This window comes from Carcharhinus amblyrhynchos, chromosome 10 (assembly GCF_965287045.1).
Source record: "Carcharhinus amblyrhynchos chromosome 10, sCarAmb.v2.hapA, whole genome shotgun sequence".
Taxonomy (NCBI): domain Eukaryota; kingdom Metazoa; phylum Chordata; class Chondrichthyes; order Carcharhiniformes; family Carcharhinidae; genus Carcharhinus; species Carcharhinus amblyrhynchos.
In genome coordinates, this window is record NC_137333.1 from 76182150 (window position 1) to 76199376 (window position 17227).

Genomic DNA, 17227 nt, shown 5'->3' on the forward strand with positions numbered 1-17227 from the left:
TAGAGCAGGAGTCATACCAAGCTGTGATACAATTAGAAAGGATGTTTTCTATAGTGCATCTGTAAAGGTTGGTGAGAATTGTAACTGACATGACAAATTTCCTTGATTCCTGAAGACGTTGGTCTTTCTTAATAATAGTGTTGGTGTGGGGTGAGCAGGGTTGGTTGTTGGTCACTTCTCACTCTTCCGAACTTAGAGTTTGTTTATTTACTAGTGTCACAAGTAGGCTTACTTTAACACTGCAATGAGGTTACTGTGAAAATCCCATAAGTACTTTATTTTAGATAATACAGGCCTAGTTTCCTCAGTCTCTCCCATAGGACTGTCCTGCCTTCCAGGAATGAGCCTGGTGAAACTTTGCTATACTCCCTCTCCAGCAAAATATATCCTTCCTTGGGTAAGGGGACCAAAACAGTACGTAATCCTCCAAGGCTTGGTTTAATAAGGTTCTCCTCTTGCAATATAGGCCAACATACAATTTGCTTTCCTAATTGTGTGCTGCACTGTGTAAACACAGGGCATCAACCAATACTCATTACTGTATTTGAAGTGGGCAATCTAGGCTAACCTTGGGGTAATTACGGGCAAAGAATTTACATTAAATTTATGTAGAATGTTGGTTGCACCACAAGAGATGTAGTGTGATTATTTCTGTTCTTATTATAAAAGCATTATGGAGACGCTGGAGACAAATTGGATTTTAAAAAAGGCAGAACTGAAAGGTTATATTCTCGGGAAAGATTTGACAGACTGTGTTCATTCTACTAGAAAAATAAAAACAAGGGACCACCTGATAGAGACATTCAAGGTTATAAAGGGTTTTGATGTGATAAATATACAGAAAATGTTGCTAGTTATGGGTGAGACCAGAACTTGGGGCCATAAATATAAGATAGTTACAAATAAGTGAATTCGGGAGAAATTTCTTTACTCAGATGTGATTAGGATATGGAACTCTACAAGAGGGAGTACTGGGTGGTTGAGGTGAAAAACTTCATGAACTAAGGAGAAATTATATACTAAAATGAGAGAGAAAGGACTGGAAGGATATGTTGAAAAGGTGAGATGAAATAGGTAGGAGGAGGCTAATATAGAGCATTATCACGATTATTGACCTGTTGAAGCAAATGGCTTATTTATGCATTGTAAATACTATGTAATATTAGGTAATTCCATTAGCCTTTTGCTTACCTTTTGTACCTGTATGCTCATTTTTGTGATTTATCTATCTTGAAAATCTCTTTTGAGAAAGTATAGGGAATAGCTTGAGAAAAAGATTGTGGTATTAGCAGAATAGCCTGGAGTAAATTATGACAATGTATTCCAACAGCACTGCATTTCAACATAAGACGTATGCTGAGAAAATGTTATCATGTCTGGCAGACCCAATAGTGTGGTAGCAATAGTAATGGAATTGATTTTTTTGTGATTTTAAATTCATTAAATTTGGTTACTTGTGGCTGGCACTAGATTTGTGAAAAACTGAAGTAATTTACTTATGATCTTTATTGTAAGGAAGCGTTACTTCCTATCTGGTCTGATTTACAATCCCATATCACATAATTGACTTTTAATGCACTCTGAATTGGCTCATCAAGGTAGCTGTGTAAAAAGACATACAATAAAGCAGGCCTATGCTTAAGGAAGGGCAATGTAGCCAATGTGGTCCCAATACCTAGTACAACTATTTTTTAATATTAATTGTACCTGTTTGCTTATTTACTACTGATTTGATCATGTAGCTAAAAATAATTCAGAAATCTTTAAGCTTCTTTATTTTTCAGTTCCAGGAATGGATGCAGCGTTACCAGACAACCTCACCAATTCATACTTCAGCAGCAGCTTTATTGGAGTAAATGGCTTTGGAGGAGGGCCAGCTGAGCCAAAGTACCCTTTGATTCAGGTATTTGAAATTAATTGCCTCTAAACTTTACATGTAATGAAGTCTGAAAATGACTTTACAGTATGAAAATAACTAACCTAAATATTACATTAGGCATAGAGGCTGACAGCTGTTTTTTCACATTTGAATATAATATAGTTTACATGTGGTGGAAAGGGCAATGCTGAAGTTTATTTAAAGAAGCAATACACTTCAGTGTGATATCTGGATAGAAATTTCATTTTAGATGCAAAATAATTTTGAAATTGCATGGATTAGATTATGCTTCAAGTTTCTACTAAAATTAATTTGCGAAATCACAATCTTCCATGATCCAGCGTAATCTGGCACTATAATGGAATATAATTTTTTATTAAGAATTCTTTGGATTGGAGGAGTGGGGCTCCAGGATTTTGACCCAGCAACAATGAAGGAAAGGCAATATATTTTTAAGTTTAGATGGTTTGTGAATTAAAAGCTCACTTTTTTGCCTGCTCCCAATATCCCTTGATTCCAAAAATCTGTCTGTCTCTGTCTTAAACATGTTCAAAGATGGAGCATCAACAAAACCCCCTGAGGTAGAAGATTCTTAACATTCCCAATCCATTGGTGAAGAAATTTCTCCTTGTTTCAGAACTAAATGATCGGTCCTTTAACCTGAGACATTGTCCCTCTTCTAGATTCCTCAGCCAGCTTTCAAAAGACAATTGGGTAAATACTTGGAGAAAAAATGCAGGGACATGGGGAAAGAGCTTAGGAGGTGAGACGAATTAGATTGTTCTTTTAAAGAGCCTGTGTAGATTCAATGGATTGTTCTCTGCTGTACTATGCTATGATTCTAAGAGGAAATTTAAAATTGAGGTCCTTTGATAGACGAAGTAGGAAGAAACTGATAACTAGAGGTCTTAAAATGGTAATCTTTTCAGAGTATTAGAAAGATTTGGGTTACATTTCCTGAAAGGGTATTGGAACAGATTTCATTGGAATTTTGAACATCATCTTGAAGATGATAAAGCAAGCAGTGGTGCTGAGATGTAGGATTGGACAGTTCTATCAAAGAAGCGGCACAGACATCACGGACTTAATGCCCTCATTTGGTGTTGTAAGTGTTGTTTAGAAAAGAAATCCATTTCAAGGTAATCTGCAGAAGATGGTTTGAGGCATTGGTCACAATCTCAAATCTCCTGTTTCCCCTTCTCCACCCCAGGACGTGGATGTTTTTTCATTTGGTGGGTCCTGCCTGTAAACTGTCAACACTTATCATGGATGACTAAATAGTGCAATCACTTAGAGATAGAAACCGTTGATTGTGATAGGGCGGATGTGACAAACCCTCTGATTCCTTTGAAATCAGTCTTTGTGAATTGGCTGCTTCTGTTCAGTAATTCTCTGTGCAGAATGGGAATGTTGCAGGTACGAACAAGCTGCCAGTCTTAGGCTGCAGACCATTAGGGCTGCCTCATCTCATTTTGTCCAGAACAAGTTTCCAATCCTAGTTCCAAATCTGCAGCAAATGCTGAAGAATCACAGTGACTCAAGGAACTGGTGTAAGGGGGTCCGCCGGGAACAGTAACCTGCTTCTTCACATTCACAGGCTGACAGATGGATGATGCGTTCCAACATTCACTCATTGCTCATGGAGCCATAAACAAATACAAACTCTCCTCCAGAACAGCACAAACGGTATCATTTATCTTCCTCCAAACTATGGTTGATTTTGATTTTGTTTGCTCTTGCAATGTGGTTGACACAGTAGCTATTATTTTTTTCTGAGAGTTGCTCCTTGGGCACTGTGATAGTTTGAGAGTGGAGTTACATGTAGCCAAGGTCAGATAAACAGTGGCAGGTTTTTTTCACCCAATAACATTGTTTCCTCTGTTGGGTTTTTACAATAGTCTAAGGCTTGTCTGGTACCAGTCCAGAAATTAACATGTTATCAGAGTTTGGAGCTCAACAGCTTATCCAATACCTGACCAGCATGCATGTAAATATTTCTTGGCTATACAGTGTGGTTATGTTCCTGAAAATAGCATTAAGTGAAACCCCTTTAAGTGAAGCATAGTTACCCCTTGGAGTCAATGTTAAAGCTGAAGGAAGGTCCCTGAGGACAGTTTTTGCCTGGGGAAGTCAATGTAAAAATTGAAACATTGTACTGGCCAGGTGATTGAAGTTTCAGTAGGAGAGCATTTTGGAAACAGTGATCATAATTGCATAAGTTTTAAGATGCTTGTGGATACGGATAAGAATGGTCCTCGGGCAAGATATTAAATTGGGGAAGACTAACTACAATAACATTAGGCAGGATCTGGAGAGTGTAGATTGGGAGAGACTGAGGGTAAATCAATATCTGACATGTGGGAGTCTTTCAAATGTCAGCTGATTGGAATTCAGGACCAGCATGTATCTGTGAGGATGAAGGATAAAGTATTGGGAACGCTGGATAATAAGGGATATTATGAACCTTGTTTAAAAAAAAGGAAGCATTTGTAAGGTTTAAAAGGCTTAAGACAGTTGAAGGCCTTGAAGAATATAAAGAATGTAGGAAGGACCTTAAGGAAGGAGTTAGGAGGGCTAAAAGGGGTCATGAAAAGCCCTTGGCAAACAGGGTTAAGGAAAATCCTAAGCATTTTATGTGTATGTAAAGAGCAAGAGGGTAGCCAGGGAAGGGGTTGGTCTACTCAAGGATAGTGGAGGAATCTGTGCATAGAACCAGAGGAAATGGGTGAGATGCTAAATGAATGCTTTGCCTCAGTATTCACCAAAGAGGCGGATTTGATGAATGAGGAGCCTATGGTAGAGTGTGTGGGTATTCTTGGTCATGTTGATTATCAAAAAGGTGGTGGTATTGGGCATCTTAAAAAGCATTAAAGTAGATAAGTCCCCAGGGCCTGATGGGAGGCAAGGGTGGAAATTGCTGGGCTTTGACCAAAATCTTTGTATCCTCATTGGCTGCAGGTGAAGTTCCAGAGGACTGGAGGATAACTAATGTTGTTCCATTGTTTTAAGAAGGGCAGCAGGGATAATCCAGGAAATTATAGGCTGGTGAGCCTTGTGTCAGTGGTAGGGAAATTATTGGAAAAGATTCTTTGGGACAGGATTTACTCACATTTGGAAATAACTGGACTTAACAGTGATAGCATGGTTTTGTGAAGGGGAGGTCGTGCTGCACTAACTTGATCAAATTTTTCGAGGAAGAGACGAAGATGATAAATGAGGGAAAGGCAGTGGATGTTATAAGAACATAACATAAGAAATAGGAGCAGGAGTAGGCCATCTAGCCCTTCGAGCCTGCCCCGCCATTCAATAAGATCATGGCTGATCTGTCGTGGCTCAGTTCCACTTTCCCGCCCTCTCCCCATAACCCTTGGACTTGAGTAAAACCTTTGACAAGGTACCTCATGGTGGACAGGTACAAAAGGTGAAGTCACATGGGATCAGAGGAGAGCTGGCAAGATGGATACAGAATTGGCTTGGCCATGGAAAAAGTCTGACAACACCAGGTTTAAGTCCAACCGATTTATTTGATAGTAAACTCACAAGCTTTTGGGGTTTGTCCCTTCGTCAGGTGAATGGAGAGTTCTGGCCTCAGACAGAGCATATAAAGCATAGACAGTTTACAGATTACTGATTAGAATGCAAATCTTTACACCTAACCTGCTGTTCAAGTCCTAAAGTGGCCGACAATGTGAGTGGAAGGAGCACTGATCACAGGTTAAAGAGATGTGTATTGTCTCCAGACAGTACAGTAAGTGAGGTTTTGCAAACCCAGGCAAGTCCTGGGGCTTACAGATAGTGTGACATGAACCCAAGATCCCTGTTGAGACCGCCCTCATGTGCGGAACTTGGCTATCAGTCTCTGCTCAGCGACTCTGCGCTGTCGTGTGTCGTGAAGGCCGCCTTGGAGAATGCTTACTTGGCCAACATTGTCCACCTGATATGTTGCAAGAAAGGATGTCCCAAAGCATGGTACATTTGGGAGACCATGCAGACGCTACGACAACGGATGAATGAACATCGCTCGACAATCACCAGGCAAGACTGTTCCCTTCCGGTTGGCGAACACTTCAGCAGTCACGGGCATTCAGCCTCTGATCTTCGGGTAAGCATTCTCCAAGGCGGCCTTCATGACACACGACAGTGCAGAGTCGCTGAGCAGAGACTGATAGCCAAGTTCCGCACACATGAGGACGGTCTCAACAGGGATCTTGGGTTCATGTCGCACTATCTGTAACCCCTGGGACTTGCCTGGGTTTGCAAAACCTCACTTACTGTACTGTTTGGAGACAATACATATCTCTTTAATCTGTGATCAGTGCTCCTTCCACTCTCATTGTCGGCCACTTTAGGACTTGAACAGCAGGTTAGGTGTAAAGATTTGCATTCTAATCAGTAATCTGTAAACTGTCTGTGCTTTATATGCTCTGTCTGAGGCCAGAACTCTCCGTTCACCTGATGAAGGGACAAACCCCGAAAGCTTGAGTTTACTGTCAAATAAATCGGTTGGACTTAAACCTGGTGTTGTCAGACTTTTTACTGTGTTTACCCCAGTCCAACGCTGGCATATCCACATCTTGGCCATGGAACTCAGAGGGTAGCAGTAGAGGAGTGCTTTTCTGAATATAGCGGTGTTCCACAGGGATCAGTTCTAGGACCTTTGTTGTTCGTAGTATATGTAGATGATTTAGAGGAAAATGTAGCTGGTCTGATTAGTAAGTTCGCAGGTGACACAAAGATTGGTGGAGTTGTGGGTAATGAAGAGGATTGTCAGTGGATACAGCAAGACCCAGATCGGATGGAGAATTGGGCGGAGAATTGGCAGATGGGGTTTAATCCAGACAAATGTGAGAGTGCATTTTGGAAGCTCCAATGTGTGCAGGAATTATGCAGTAAATAGCAGAACCCTTTGGAGTATTGACAGATCTGAGCGTGCATGTCCACTCATCGCTGAAAGTGGCAACGCAGGTGGAGAAGGTAGTCATACGGCATGCTTGCCTCCATCATTCGAGGCATTAAGTATAAAAATTGGCAGGTCATACTGCAGCTGTACAGAACCTTAGTTAGGCCTCATTTAGAATATTGTGTACAATTCTGGTTGCCACACTATGTGGATGCTTTGGAGGGGGTACAGAAGAGGTTTATCAGATGTTGCCTGGTCTGGAAGGTATTGGCTACAAGGAGAGGTTGGATAAATTCGGTTTGTTCTCACTGGAACAATGGTGATTGAGGGGTTACCTGATACGGGTTTACAAGATTGAGTGGCATGGACAGAGTGGATAGTGAGATGCTCTTTCCTAGGATAGAAAAGTTAAGTACTTGGAAACATAGGTTTAAGGTGCATGAGGAAAAGTTTAGAGGAGATGTGTGAGGCAAGTTTTTTTACACAGAGGGTAGTGAATGTCTGGAATGTGCTGCTTTGGGAGGTGATGGAAGCAGGTACAATAGTGTTATTTAAGGGGCAATTAGATGAATACATGAATAGGATGGGAATGGAAGGATAGGGATTCTAAGTGCATATGGTTTTAGTTTAGGATGGCATCATGATTGACGCAGGACTTAATGTGGGATAGGAAATGTGTGGCAGATTTATGGATGAGTTCAAGTGTGGTGTGGAAGGCTAGCAGGCAGAGTTTTGGAATTGTTGTATCTGGAAGTGATGAAAGTGGGGATAATGATTTGGGCAGCAGATGGACTGAAGAAAGGTTGGTGGCAGACCATGTTTGAGGTAGAAGTAGTGATTTTTATGAAGTGAATGGAATGACATAGAACATAGAACATTACAGCGCAGAACAGGCCCTTCGGCCCACGATGTTGCGCCGACCAGTTACAAAACAATGACCCACTAACCTAAACCAATCCCTTCTCGTCCATAAACCTATCCACGGATCTCTTAAACGCCCCCAAACTAGGCGCATTTACAACTGCAGCAGGCAGGGCATTCCAATCCCTCACCACCCTCTGGGTAAAGAACCTACCCCTGACATCCGTCCTATAACTACCACCCCTTAATTTAAAGCCATGCCCCCTCGTGCTAGATTTCTCCATCAGGAAAAAGGCTATCACTATCCACCCTATCTATACCTCTAATCATCTTATATGTTTCAATAAGATCCCCTCTTAGCCGCCGCCTTTCCAGCGAAAACAACCCCAAATCCCTCAGCCTCTCCTCATAGGACCTCCCCTCCATACCAGGCAACATCCTGGTAAACCTCCTCTGCACCCTCTTCAAAGCCTCCACATCCTTCCTATAATGTGGGGACCAGAACTGCACACAGTACTCCAAGTGCGGCCGCACCAGAGTTGTGTACAGTTGCAACATGACGCTGCAACTCCTAAATTCAATCCCCCTACCAATAAACGCCAAGACACCGTATGCCTTCTTAACAACCTTATCTACTTGACTCCCAACTTTCAGGGATCTATGTACACATACACGTAGATCCCTCTGCTCATCCACACTATTCAAAGTCCTCCCGTTAGCCCTATACTCGACAAATCTGTTATTCCTACCAAAGTGAATTACCTCACACTTCTCCGCATTAAACTCCATCCGCCACCTCTCGGCCCAGCTCTGCAACCTGTCTAAGTCTTCCTGCAAACTATGACACCCTTCATCACTATCTACCACACCTCCGACTTTGGTGTCATCAGCAAACTTACTAATCCACCCAACTATACCCTCATCCAGATCATTAATAAATATGGATAAATGGATGTGAGGATAAGGCTGAATCTGAAGAAAAACATATCCACTCCTTTATTAATTATGTTGTTTGTATATGCTAATAAAGAGTATTAACCTAGGAAATAGATTTTAAAAAATTGGGGGTGAAGATTGGAAAGTGAAATATAAAATGGAATTATCAAGAGTATAAAAAATTCAAAACGACAATTATTTAATCGATACTTGAGTAACAAAAGTAGAATTAAGATAGTACTGAAATGACAGGGATGGTGATGAGATATTTCGCCTTGGTTTTCATTGAAGAGGCTATCAAAGAAGATGGAAGGAAGTAGGATATTGCAGAAGTTAAAATAGAAAGATATTGGTCAAAGGTTGAAATGGATTGCACAACTGAGACCCAAAAAAAACTGGGGAGGAAGTAGCAAAGACGCTAGTATATCAAAGCTCAGTTGCAAAAGCATGTACTTCCAATCTTTACAAAGAAAGGTAATGTTAACAGAATCCCACACAACCCACTTTAAAGCTTACAAAGTACTTTAGAAGTATAGTTAATATTAGAAAGGAGAAATTTATGAATCTCTGAAATAAAGGAACCTTATGAGCAAGAGATAATAAAAATTGTACAAAATAATAGGAATTAATGGAGCAGATATTCATGGTTATCACCAGATAGTCAACATTTGGAGAAATGAGTCAAATGAAGATTAATCAGCAATGTGGATTAAAAGTTTCTGAGAAACCCGATGGGATTGTTTTAAAAACAAAATCCCACGTACATTTATTAGAAGATATATAAATCACATGTAATGTGAAAATGAGCAACCCAAATGGGTAAGGCAGCAAGTTAGCACTGCTGTCCTACAGCACCAGGGACCCAGGTTTGATTCTTGGCTTGGTCACTCTGTGTGGAGTCTGCACATTCTTCCTGTGTCTGTGTGGGTTTCTCCAGGTACTCTGGTTTCCTCTCACAGTTCAAAAGAAATGCCAGTTAGGTGCATTGGCCATGCTAAATTCTCCCTCCGTGCACCTGAACAGGTGTCGAAGTGCAGCGACTGAGGGATTTTCACAGTAACTTCATTGCAGTGTTAATGTAAGCCTACTTGTGACAATAATAAACAAACATTAAACATAAAAAAACTCTATTGTGCTACCAGGATATGTACTACCATTGTTACCAAGCCCCATACTGGTATCTGTCCTGGTATTTGAGAAACATACATGTGCTCACACCTTGTTGAGCTGACTTTGTTGTTCAGTAAGGTTATGTGTGATCTTTGACCTTAACTCCACTTTCTCACCCCATCTCCATATCTCTTGGTACCCTGACATTTCAAGAATCTGTCACCTTGAAGGTATGCAGTAACTGGACACTCAACCCTGAGTGAAGATGTTCTCCTCATCAGGCTGAAATGACTGGTGCCTTATCCTGGTACCATGTCCCCTAGTTCAAGATTGTCGTGTAATGGGAAAAGGCATCTCCATAAGCCCTGGCATGCATTCTCATGAACTTGTATGTTTAAATGCAATCACCCCTCAACTCAATCTTTCTTCATGAGGCCAACCCTCTCTTCTCAGGAATCAATCTAATGAGCCTTTGTTGCACATCCTCAAAGGTGACTATATTCTTGTGCATCAACACCAACATTATGCACAGTATTCCAGGTGTGGCCCTGTTCAGTTGAGACAAGTCATGCTCAGTATACTCTTCTAGTCCATATTTCTTGCAGTTAACACTACCATGGCATTTGCCTTCCTAATTCCTTGTTGCCCTTCGTTAATGTTGTTTCATGTACAAGGGTGTCCAAGTTTCTTGATAGCAATGTTGAAAAGGTTACTTTTAAATCAGGAAAAACTGTTTTCTGGGGTGCTGAAAGCTTTCAATAAGGTGTCATATAAAAGGTTAATAAGCAAAACAAAGGTTCATGAGGTTCTTAAGTTTATTTATTAGTGTCACAAGTAGGTTAATATTAACACTGCAATGAAGTTATGGAAAATACCCCAGTTGCCACATTCTGGCACCTGTTCGGGTACACTGGAGAATTTAGCATGGCCAGTGCACCTAACCAGCATGCCTTTTCAGACTGGGAGAAAACCGGAGCACTCTGAGGAAACCCATGCAGACTCTGCACAGACGGTGACCTGGGAATTGAACCCAGGTCTCTGGTGCTGTGAGACGGCAGTGCTAACCACTGTGCTGTTGGTGTGGATAGAAGATTAGTTAATGGGTAGAAAACAGAGGGCAGAATGACCCTTTCAGGTTGACGGTAGTGAATAGGGGAGTGCTGCAAGGATCCGTACTGGGATGTTCAGCTATTTAGTATTTATATTAATGACTAGGATGAAAAGACAGAGAGTAACGTATCTAAGTTTGCTGATGATACCAAACGAGGCGGAAAGGTAAGCTGTGAAGAGGACAGATAGGCTGGCTGCAAAGATATGTTTGCAGATTAAATGAGTAGGCTGGAAGATAGAATATAATGTGAAGTTATTCACATTGGTCATAAGAAAAAAGCAGAATACTTTTTAAAAGGTAAGAAACTTGTGAGAGACGGGAAAGGTGAGAAATGTTCTCATTCGAAGAGACTTGGGTGTGCTTATACAAATAATGCAGAAAGTCAGGAAGACAAATGGCATGTTAGCTTTTATCGCAAGGGGATTGGAATACAAGAATAAAGAAGTCTTCCCTGCTTCTGTCAGACATTTGAATGGACTTATCTTGCATTAAGTTGATCTCTCTGTACACCCTGGCTATGACTAATATTATATTCTGCACTCTCTCATTTTCCTTACCTCTGAACAGTATGTTTTGCAATACTTCTCACTGTTAATACATGCGACAATAATAAATCAAATCAAAAGTCTTGCCGTTATGCAAGATTTTTGTGAGACTGTATCTGGAGAAACATGTGCAGTTTTGTCACATTTAGGAAAAGATACAGTTGCATTGGAGGCAATACAGTGAAGGTCCCTGGGATGCAAGAGTTTCCAATGATGAGAGGCTGAGTAAATTGGACTTGTATTCTCTGGAGTTGAGAACATCTCTCATTTTTCTAATTGAAACCTATAAAATTCTGAAGATGCTTGTCAGGATAGATACTGAGAGATTGTTTCCTTTGGTCAGGGAATTTGAAACAAGTACACAGTCTGAAGATAAAGGACTGATTATTTAAGACTGAAATGAGGAGAAATTTCTCTACTCAAAAAGGTTGACGTTCTCTACCCTAGAAGATTGTGAATACTCCATCATTGAATACATTTAAAGCAGCGATAGTCAGATCTTTGGTGTCTTAAGAAATTAAGGAATATGAGAAGTGGGCAGGAAAATTGAGTTGAAGCCCCAAATCAGCCATGATGGTGTTGAATGGCGGAGCAAAGTGAATAATTTCACATTTCCTCACATCATAATCCATCTGCCACCTTCTTGCCCATTCACTTGACCCTTTGCAGACTCCTTGTGTCCACCTTGCTTTGAATTGTCAGAAAATTATTATACTTTATTCCCGGCCTTTAAATATAAGTTATTAAAGATTATAAATGATTCGCGGCTCCAATATAAATCAAATTATCATTATCTAAGTATCCTGGTGCAGATTCTTTGAGAATGGATTCCAGCATTGGCCTGAATGAATGCCTGGTTAAGTGGTCTGTGGTTTCTTTCTCCCTCCTTTCTTAAATATCGGTGTTGTTTTCTACCTTCCAATTCATTAGGACCGTGCCCCAGTATCTAAGGAATTTTAGAAGGTCATTACTAATACATCCCTTATCCCTATAGCTACCTCTTTTAGAACCCTTAGGTGGCACCCACTAGGTTTTAGCCTAATTAATTTCTCCAGTACATTTTGTTAGTAGTAAATATTTGAAGTTTCTCACTGTTGTATGATTCTTGTTTTTTTTCCTATTGTGAAGACAAACACAGATGTCTCTGCTGCTTCAATTTTAGTTGTCTAAGTCTCTAAGGAACCCATGTTTACTTTTGCTTCAAAGGGATCCACTTATGTTATATATTATGCAATTGGCACACTAATCTTTGTTTTTGCATAAAAAAGTACTTTTTTTTTCAAAAGCATTCAACCTGATGGCATGAGTTGTTATTATTTCAGCGTTCTACAGATTGGTTGTTTTGCTTATCCTGATTATTGTATTTTGTGGGCTTAGAAGTGTCTTTGAGATGACTTAACCCAGTGAACCTTAGTTTCGATTTTTATAGCCATCAAACTTTGCAACAATATTGCTAGTGATTATTGAAGTTTTTAGCCTGTTCCATTGCTGTGTTAGGACACTCGTTGAAAGCGGGTTATGCAGTGGGCTAAATTCGGTTTTGTTTTTTGTTTGCTGGGATCTTATGCATTTCATTCGGGATGGCAAAAATCCACTGGTTGACGATAGTGATCTCAGACCATTATGCTTGCGTTCCTGATGGGCATAACTCTATATCACAAAGCAAGTCCATAATCCTGGATAAGCTGGCACTGTTAGAAATACATCACATTGTTTCAGTAAGTGGTATTTTATTCTTCATTTAACCTTCCTATATCTGACTCATTACTTTGCAGTAGGTCCGTACTGAATATGGAAAAAAGTGTATAGTGTAAATTGTCTCACAATCCCATATTTTCTGGAAAGGCATACCACCACATATCTAATTTACTCTGTTACCATGCTTTGAAACTTAGTCAGAAGGTATCCCAGCAAGAGATATTTTGTGTAAGAATCTCCTGATGTTGTGTCATACTGATCCTTGTTGAATTTTCTGTTCTCCTTTTGCTTATTATAGGACATTGGCATTGAGTGTGACAGGTGTACAACTGTAAGATAGATAGGTTTAGGCAAAGTTCCTTTATTCACAACATTTGGCATCATGCCAAGAATGCTGAATATTAATGTATCTTACCAGGATGCTTTAATTGGATAAGGTGGAGCTATTAAAATGTACAATGGGTGTGTTCTGATTTTATTGAATTTCTGGATTATTTGATGGTTCAATGAAATGTGCTCATCTTTTTAAAGGATTAAAAAAAGCGCATAGGTATTCAGTCCCTTATTTGGGAGTCACAATTTTTCACCTAGGCAGCTTGCATCCCAGAATAGCTAATATTCAATTACATACATGGAAAGTTGATCTGAAGGTACTTGAGCCAAAAAACTTAATACTGATGTGAACTTGGATAATTAATACCTTCAACTTTTAATTCTTAAAGCACGTACGTAAGATTTTATAATAATGATGTAGGTTTCGTCTGTCTGCACTTTTCTGATTGGCCATTAGGTTGATTTGATGGGTGGAGTTGATGTATGCTGAGGTGTGTGTTCCAGTCCTCTGTACATCACATGGATCATGAATTAATTTGAGGGCCACCGGTAGCTAAATTCAAATATTGTGAAACATCCTATTATATTTTTATTCGTTTTGAATAATTCTATAGTTTTTTCTGCCTGGCCAAACACACTGTAGTTAACAGGCCAAGCAGGCTTCAAACCACATTTCCCAGTCATGACCAATGCCCCTATGCACAGGAAAGACCAGAGCTAGCCAGATGTGACTCCCACACCTGATTTGATGATATAGGAAGAATAAAATGGCTTAGAGTGGGAATTTAAAGAAGTATGAAGAAACAATTTTCGTTGCAAATGTTTTGTCGATTCTGGTATCAATATTCTACACTTTGCTCATTTGATTTATGTTCAAATCTTAAACAACAGGATTGTATATTGATCAGGATTATTTTGTTTACAATAAAGTAGAACACTGTTGCTTTGTCCTTGAGTGCAGTTGCCCATTCAAATTAAGCATTTCTCAGTTTAGGTTTTTTCCCTCTTAGTAAGGTAACATCATTTTGTGCAGCAAACAATTTGTAATGAGGTCACAGGCCTTATACTTTTTGCCTTGTTGGATGCTGGGAACTTAGAAGCAGGGGACATTACTGGTTATGCCCAGTATAATACTTGATCAAGCAACATTGCTTGAGCTAATGATTAAGTATCTTTTTGAAGCTTTGCATATAAAGGATATTAAAGTTAGCTTTGACAATTTTATCTGATTGATTTTATGTCCATCAAACAATTAAGTTAAGAAGTGGTGGAACAAATTGAACATTGTGAAAAGAAATGACATTATCTTCATGGCTTCCTAATGGATTGAAGAAGCAGTGGGAGTGTTCATATGAAATTGCTCAAGAGATGGAAAACAGTGTAATAAATAAGATATGGTTATTTTTCAAGGGAAGTATGCAGTTACGTTGCCCAGGGCTTGGTATTTAGCCACTGTCCTTTTTGATATTACTGACCTGAATTTGTGAATAAAGTGCATAATTTCAAAATTTTCAAATGATGAAATTCAGAAATGAAGTTAAATAATGAGGATAGCAAAGGACCTCAGGAGGACACAGACTGGTAAAATAGCAATACTTTGGCAAATGGAATTAAATGCAAAGTCTTACTGTTCAAAAACAGGGATCCGGACTGATCTGGGTGCCCTAGTACATGGATTACAAAAAGTTAACAAGTAATTGACTGATGTTTAGAATGTTGATCTTTATTGAAGTGTTGGGAAGCTAAAGGTAGTTTTAATGATTTATATTTGTATTGGTAAGCATTAAAATAAGGTCTGGTTTTAGGTGGGTTTATTTTAATATTTCATGCTGGACAAAGATGTTTGGATGTGTGGGGTTTAGTTTGAATTCAGCTGGGATTTTATTATGTTTCGAGAACTGCGATGTGCAAGTTAATTATAGTTGCTTAGCAACTAGTAGCCCCAGTAAGGTAAATCAGAAAGCTTCTTTTGTACTGTAGTTTTAGCTGGAAACTAGTAGCAGTTGTAGGCAGAGTAAGAAGTCTCACAACACCAGGTTAAAGTCCAACAGGTTTATTTGGTAGCAAACACCACTAGCTTTCGGAGCACTGCTCCTTTGGGTTAGTGGGAGTTCTGTTCACAAACAGGGCATATAAAGACACAAACTCAATTTACAGAATACTGATTGGAATGTGAATCTTTACAGCTAATCAAATCTTAAAGGCACAGACCATGTGAGTGGAGAGAGCATTAAGCACAGGTTGAAGAGATGTGTATTGTCTCCAGACAGGACAGTTAATGAGATTTTGCAAGTCCAGGCAAGTCATGGGGGTTACAGATATTGTGACATGATCCCAAGATCCCGGTTGAGGCCATCCTCCTGAGCAGAACTTGGCTATCAGTCTCTGCCCTGTCATGTGTCGTGAAGGCCGCGTTGGAGAACGCGTACCTGAAGATCAGAGGCCAAGTGCTGCTGAAGTGTTCCCCAACAGGAAGAGAACAGTCTTGCCTGGTGATTGTCAAGTAGTGTTCATTCATCTGTTGTCGTAGCGTCTGCATGGTCTCCTCAGTGTATCGTGCCTCAGGACATCCTTTCCTGCAGCATATCAGGTAGACGACGTTGGCCGAGTTGCAGGGTATGTACCATGTACCTGGTGGATGGTGTTTTCATGTGAGATGATGACATCCATGTCAATGATCCAGCACATCTTGCAGATGTTGCTGTGGCATGGTTGTGAGGTGTCGTGGTCAGTGTTCCCCTGAAGGCTGGGTAGTTTCCTGTGGACAATGGCCTGTTTGACGTTGTGCAGTTGTTTGAAGGCAAGAAGTGGGGGTGTGGGGATGGCCTTGGCAAGATGTTCATCTTTATGAATGATATGTTGAAGGCTCCGGAGGAGATGTCGCAGCTTCTCCGCTCCGGGTAAGTACTGAATGAGGAAGGGTACTCTACACCAGTTGTAGGCAGGTCATGGAGCAGTGAACAGCTCTCTCTCTCTCAACTCTGCTAGGAGAAACAAGGGAGAGACCAGATCTCTTAACTTTGTTAGAAGAAAAATTGTACAATGGAGTAATGTGCAAGAAGGCAAAGTTGGGTCTGGTTTCTGTTCATCAACCCCAGATAAAGCTGAGAAGGAATCGGTTTGTGAAATTGATGGAAAAAGTTTCTAAAATAAGCCTAAAATTTGGAATGTCTTACCAACACCTGTGAACAAGTTGTAAAGTAATTGGGAAGAAAGTATTGGCTGGATGTCAGAATTCATGTAACAGTGAAAGTCAGTCAAGGCAATGAAAATCTAAAGTGGTCGGTACAAAATCCTGGAACAGGTTCACTGTTCAAAGTGGAGGAAAGGTTCTGATCGAGAGTCCTTTGTAAAATCTGGATTGGATTCTGGAATGCGAACCACTAAGCAAAAGTTTTTTTACAGAAGATTTTAAAGCATATTTTGGGGATAAAATTTGGAAACCCATGACAGTTGTCTGGGGGTAATTCTGAGGAAAAATTCACATATACTAAGATAAAAGCAAATTACTGTGTATACTGGAATCTGAAACAAAAATGACTCTAGAAATAATGGTTGCATTGGTGGTCATCTTCCAGGATTCTATAGACTTTGGAACAGTTCCTGCAGATTGGAGGGCAGCGAATGTCATTCCTAATATTCAAAAAGGGAGATAAAGGGAAAATAGGGAATTATAGACCAGAAGGCTTAACATCAGTAGTAGGGAAAATTCTCATATCCATTATCAAGGACTTTATAGCAGAGCATTTAGAAAGCAGTGGCAGGATCAGATAGTCAGCATGGATTTATGAAGGAAAAAATCATGCTCAACAAATCTGTTGGAACTCTTTGAAGATATAACTTGTAGAGCTAAC

At 40.0% G+C, this 17227-nt stretch overlaps 1 protein-coding gene across 1 annotated transcript in view; it reads left to right on the plus strand.

Annotated features, from left to right (window-relative positions):
* Positions 1 to 17227, plus strand: part of pan3 (poly(A) specific ribonuclease subunit PAN3) — a 178657-nt gene that overhangs the window by 8974 nt on the left and 152456 nt on the right. Inside the window, exon 2 of the mRNA XM_080197405.1 lies at positions 1785 to 1903. Within this exon, the coding sequence (XP_080053531.1) occupies positions 1785 to 1903 (119 nt within the window). The remainder of the gene's footprint in view (positions 1 to 1784; positions 1904 to 17227) is intronic.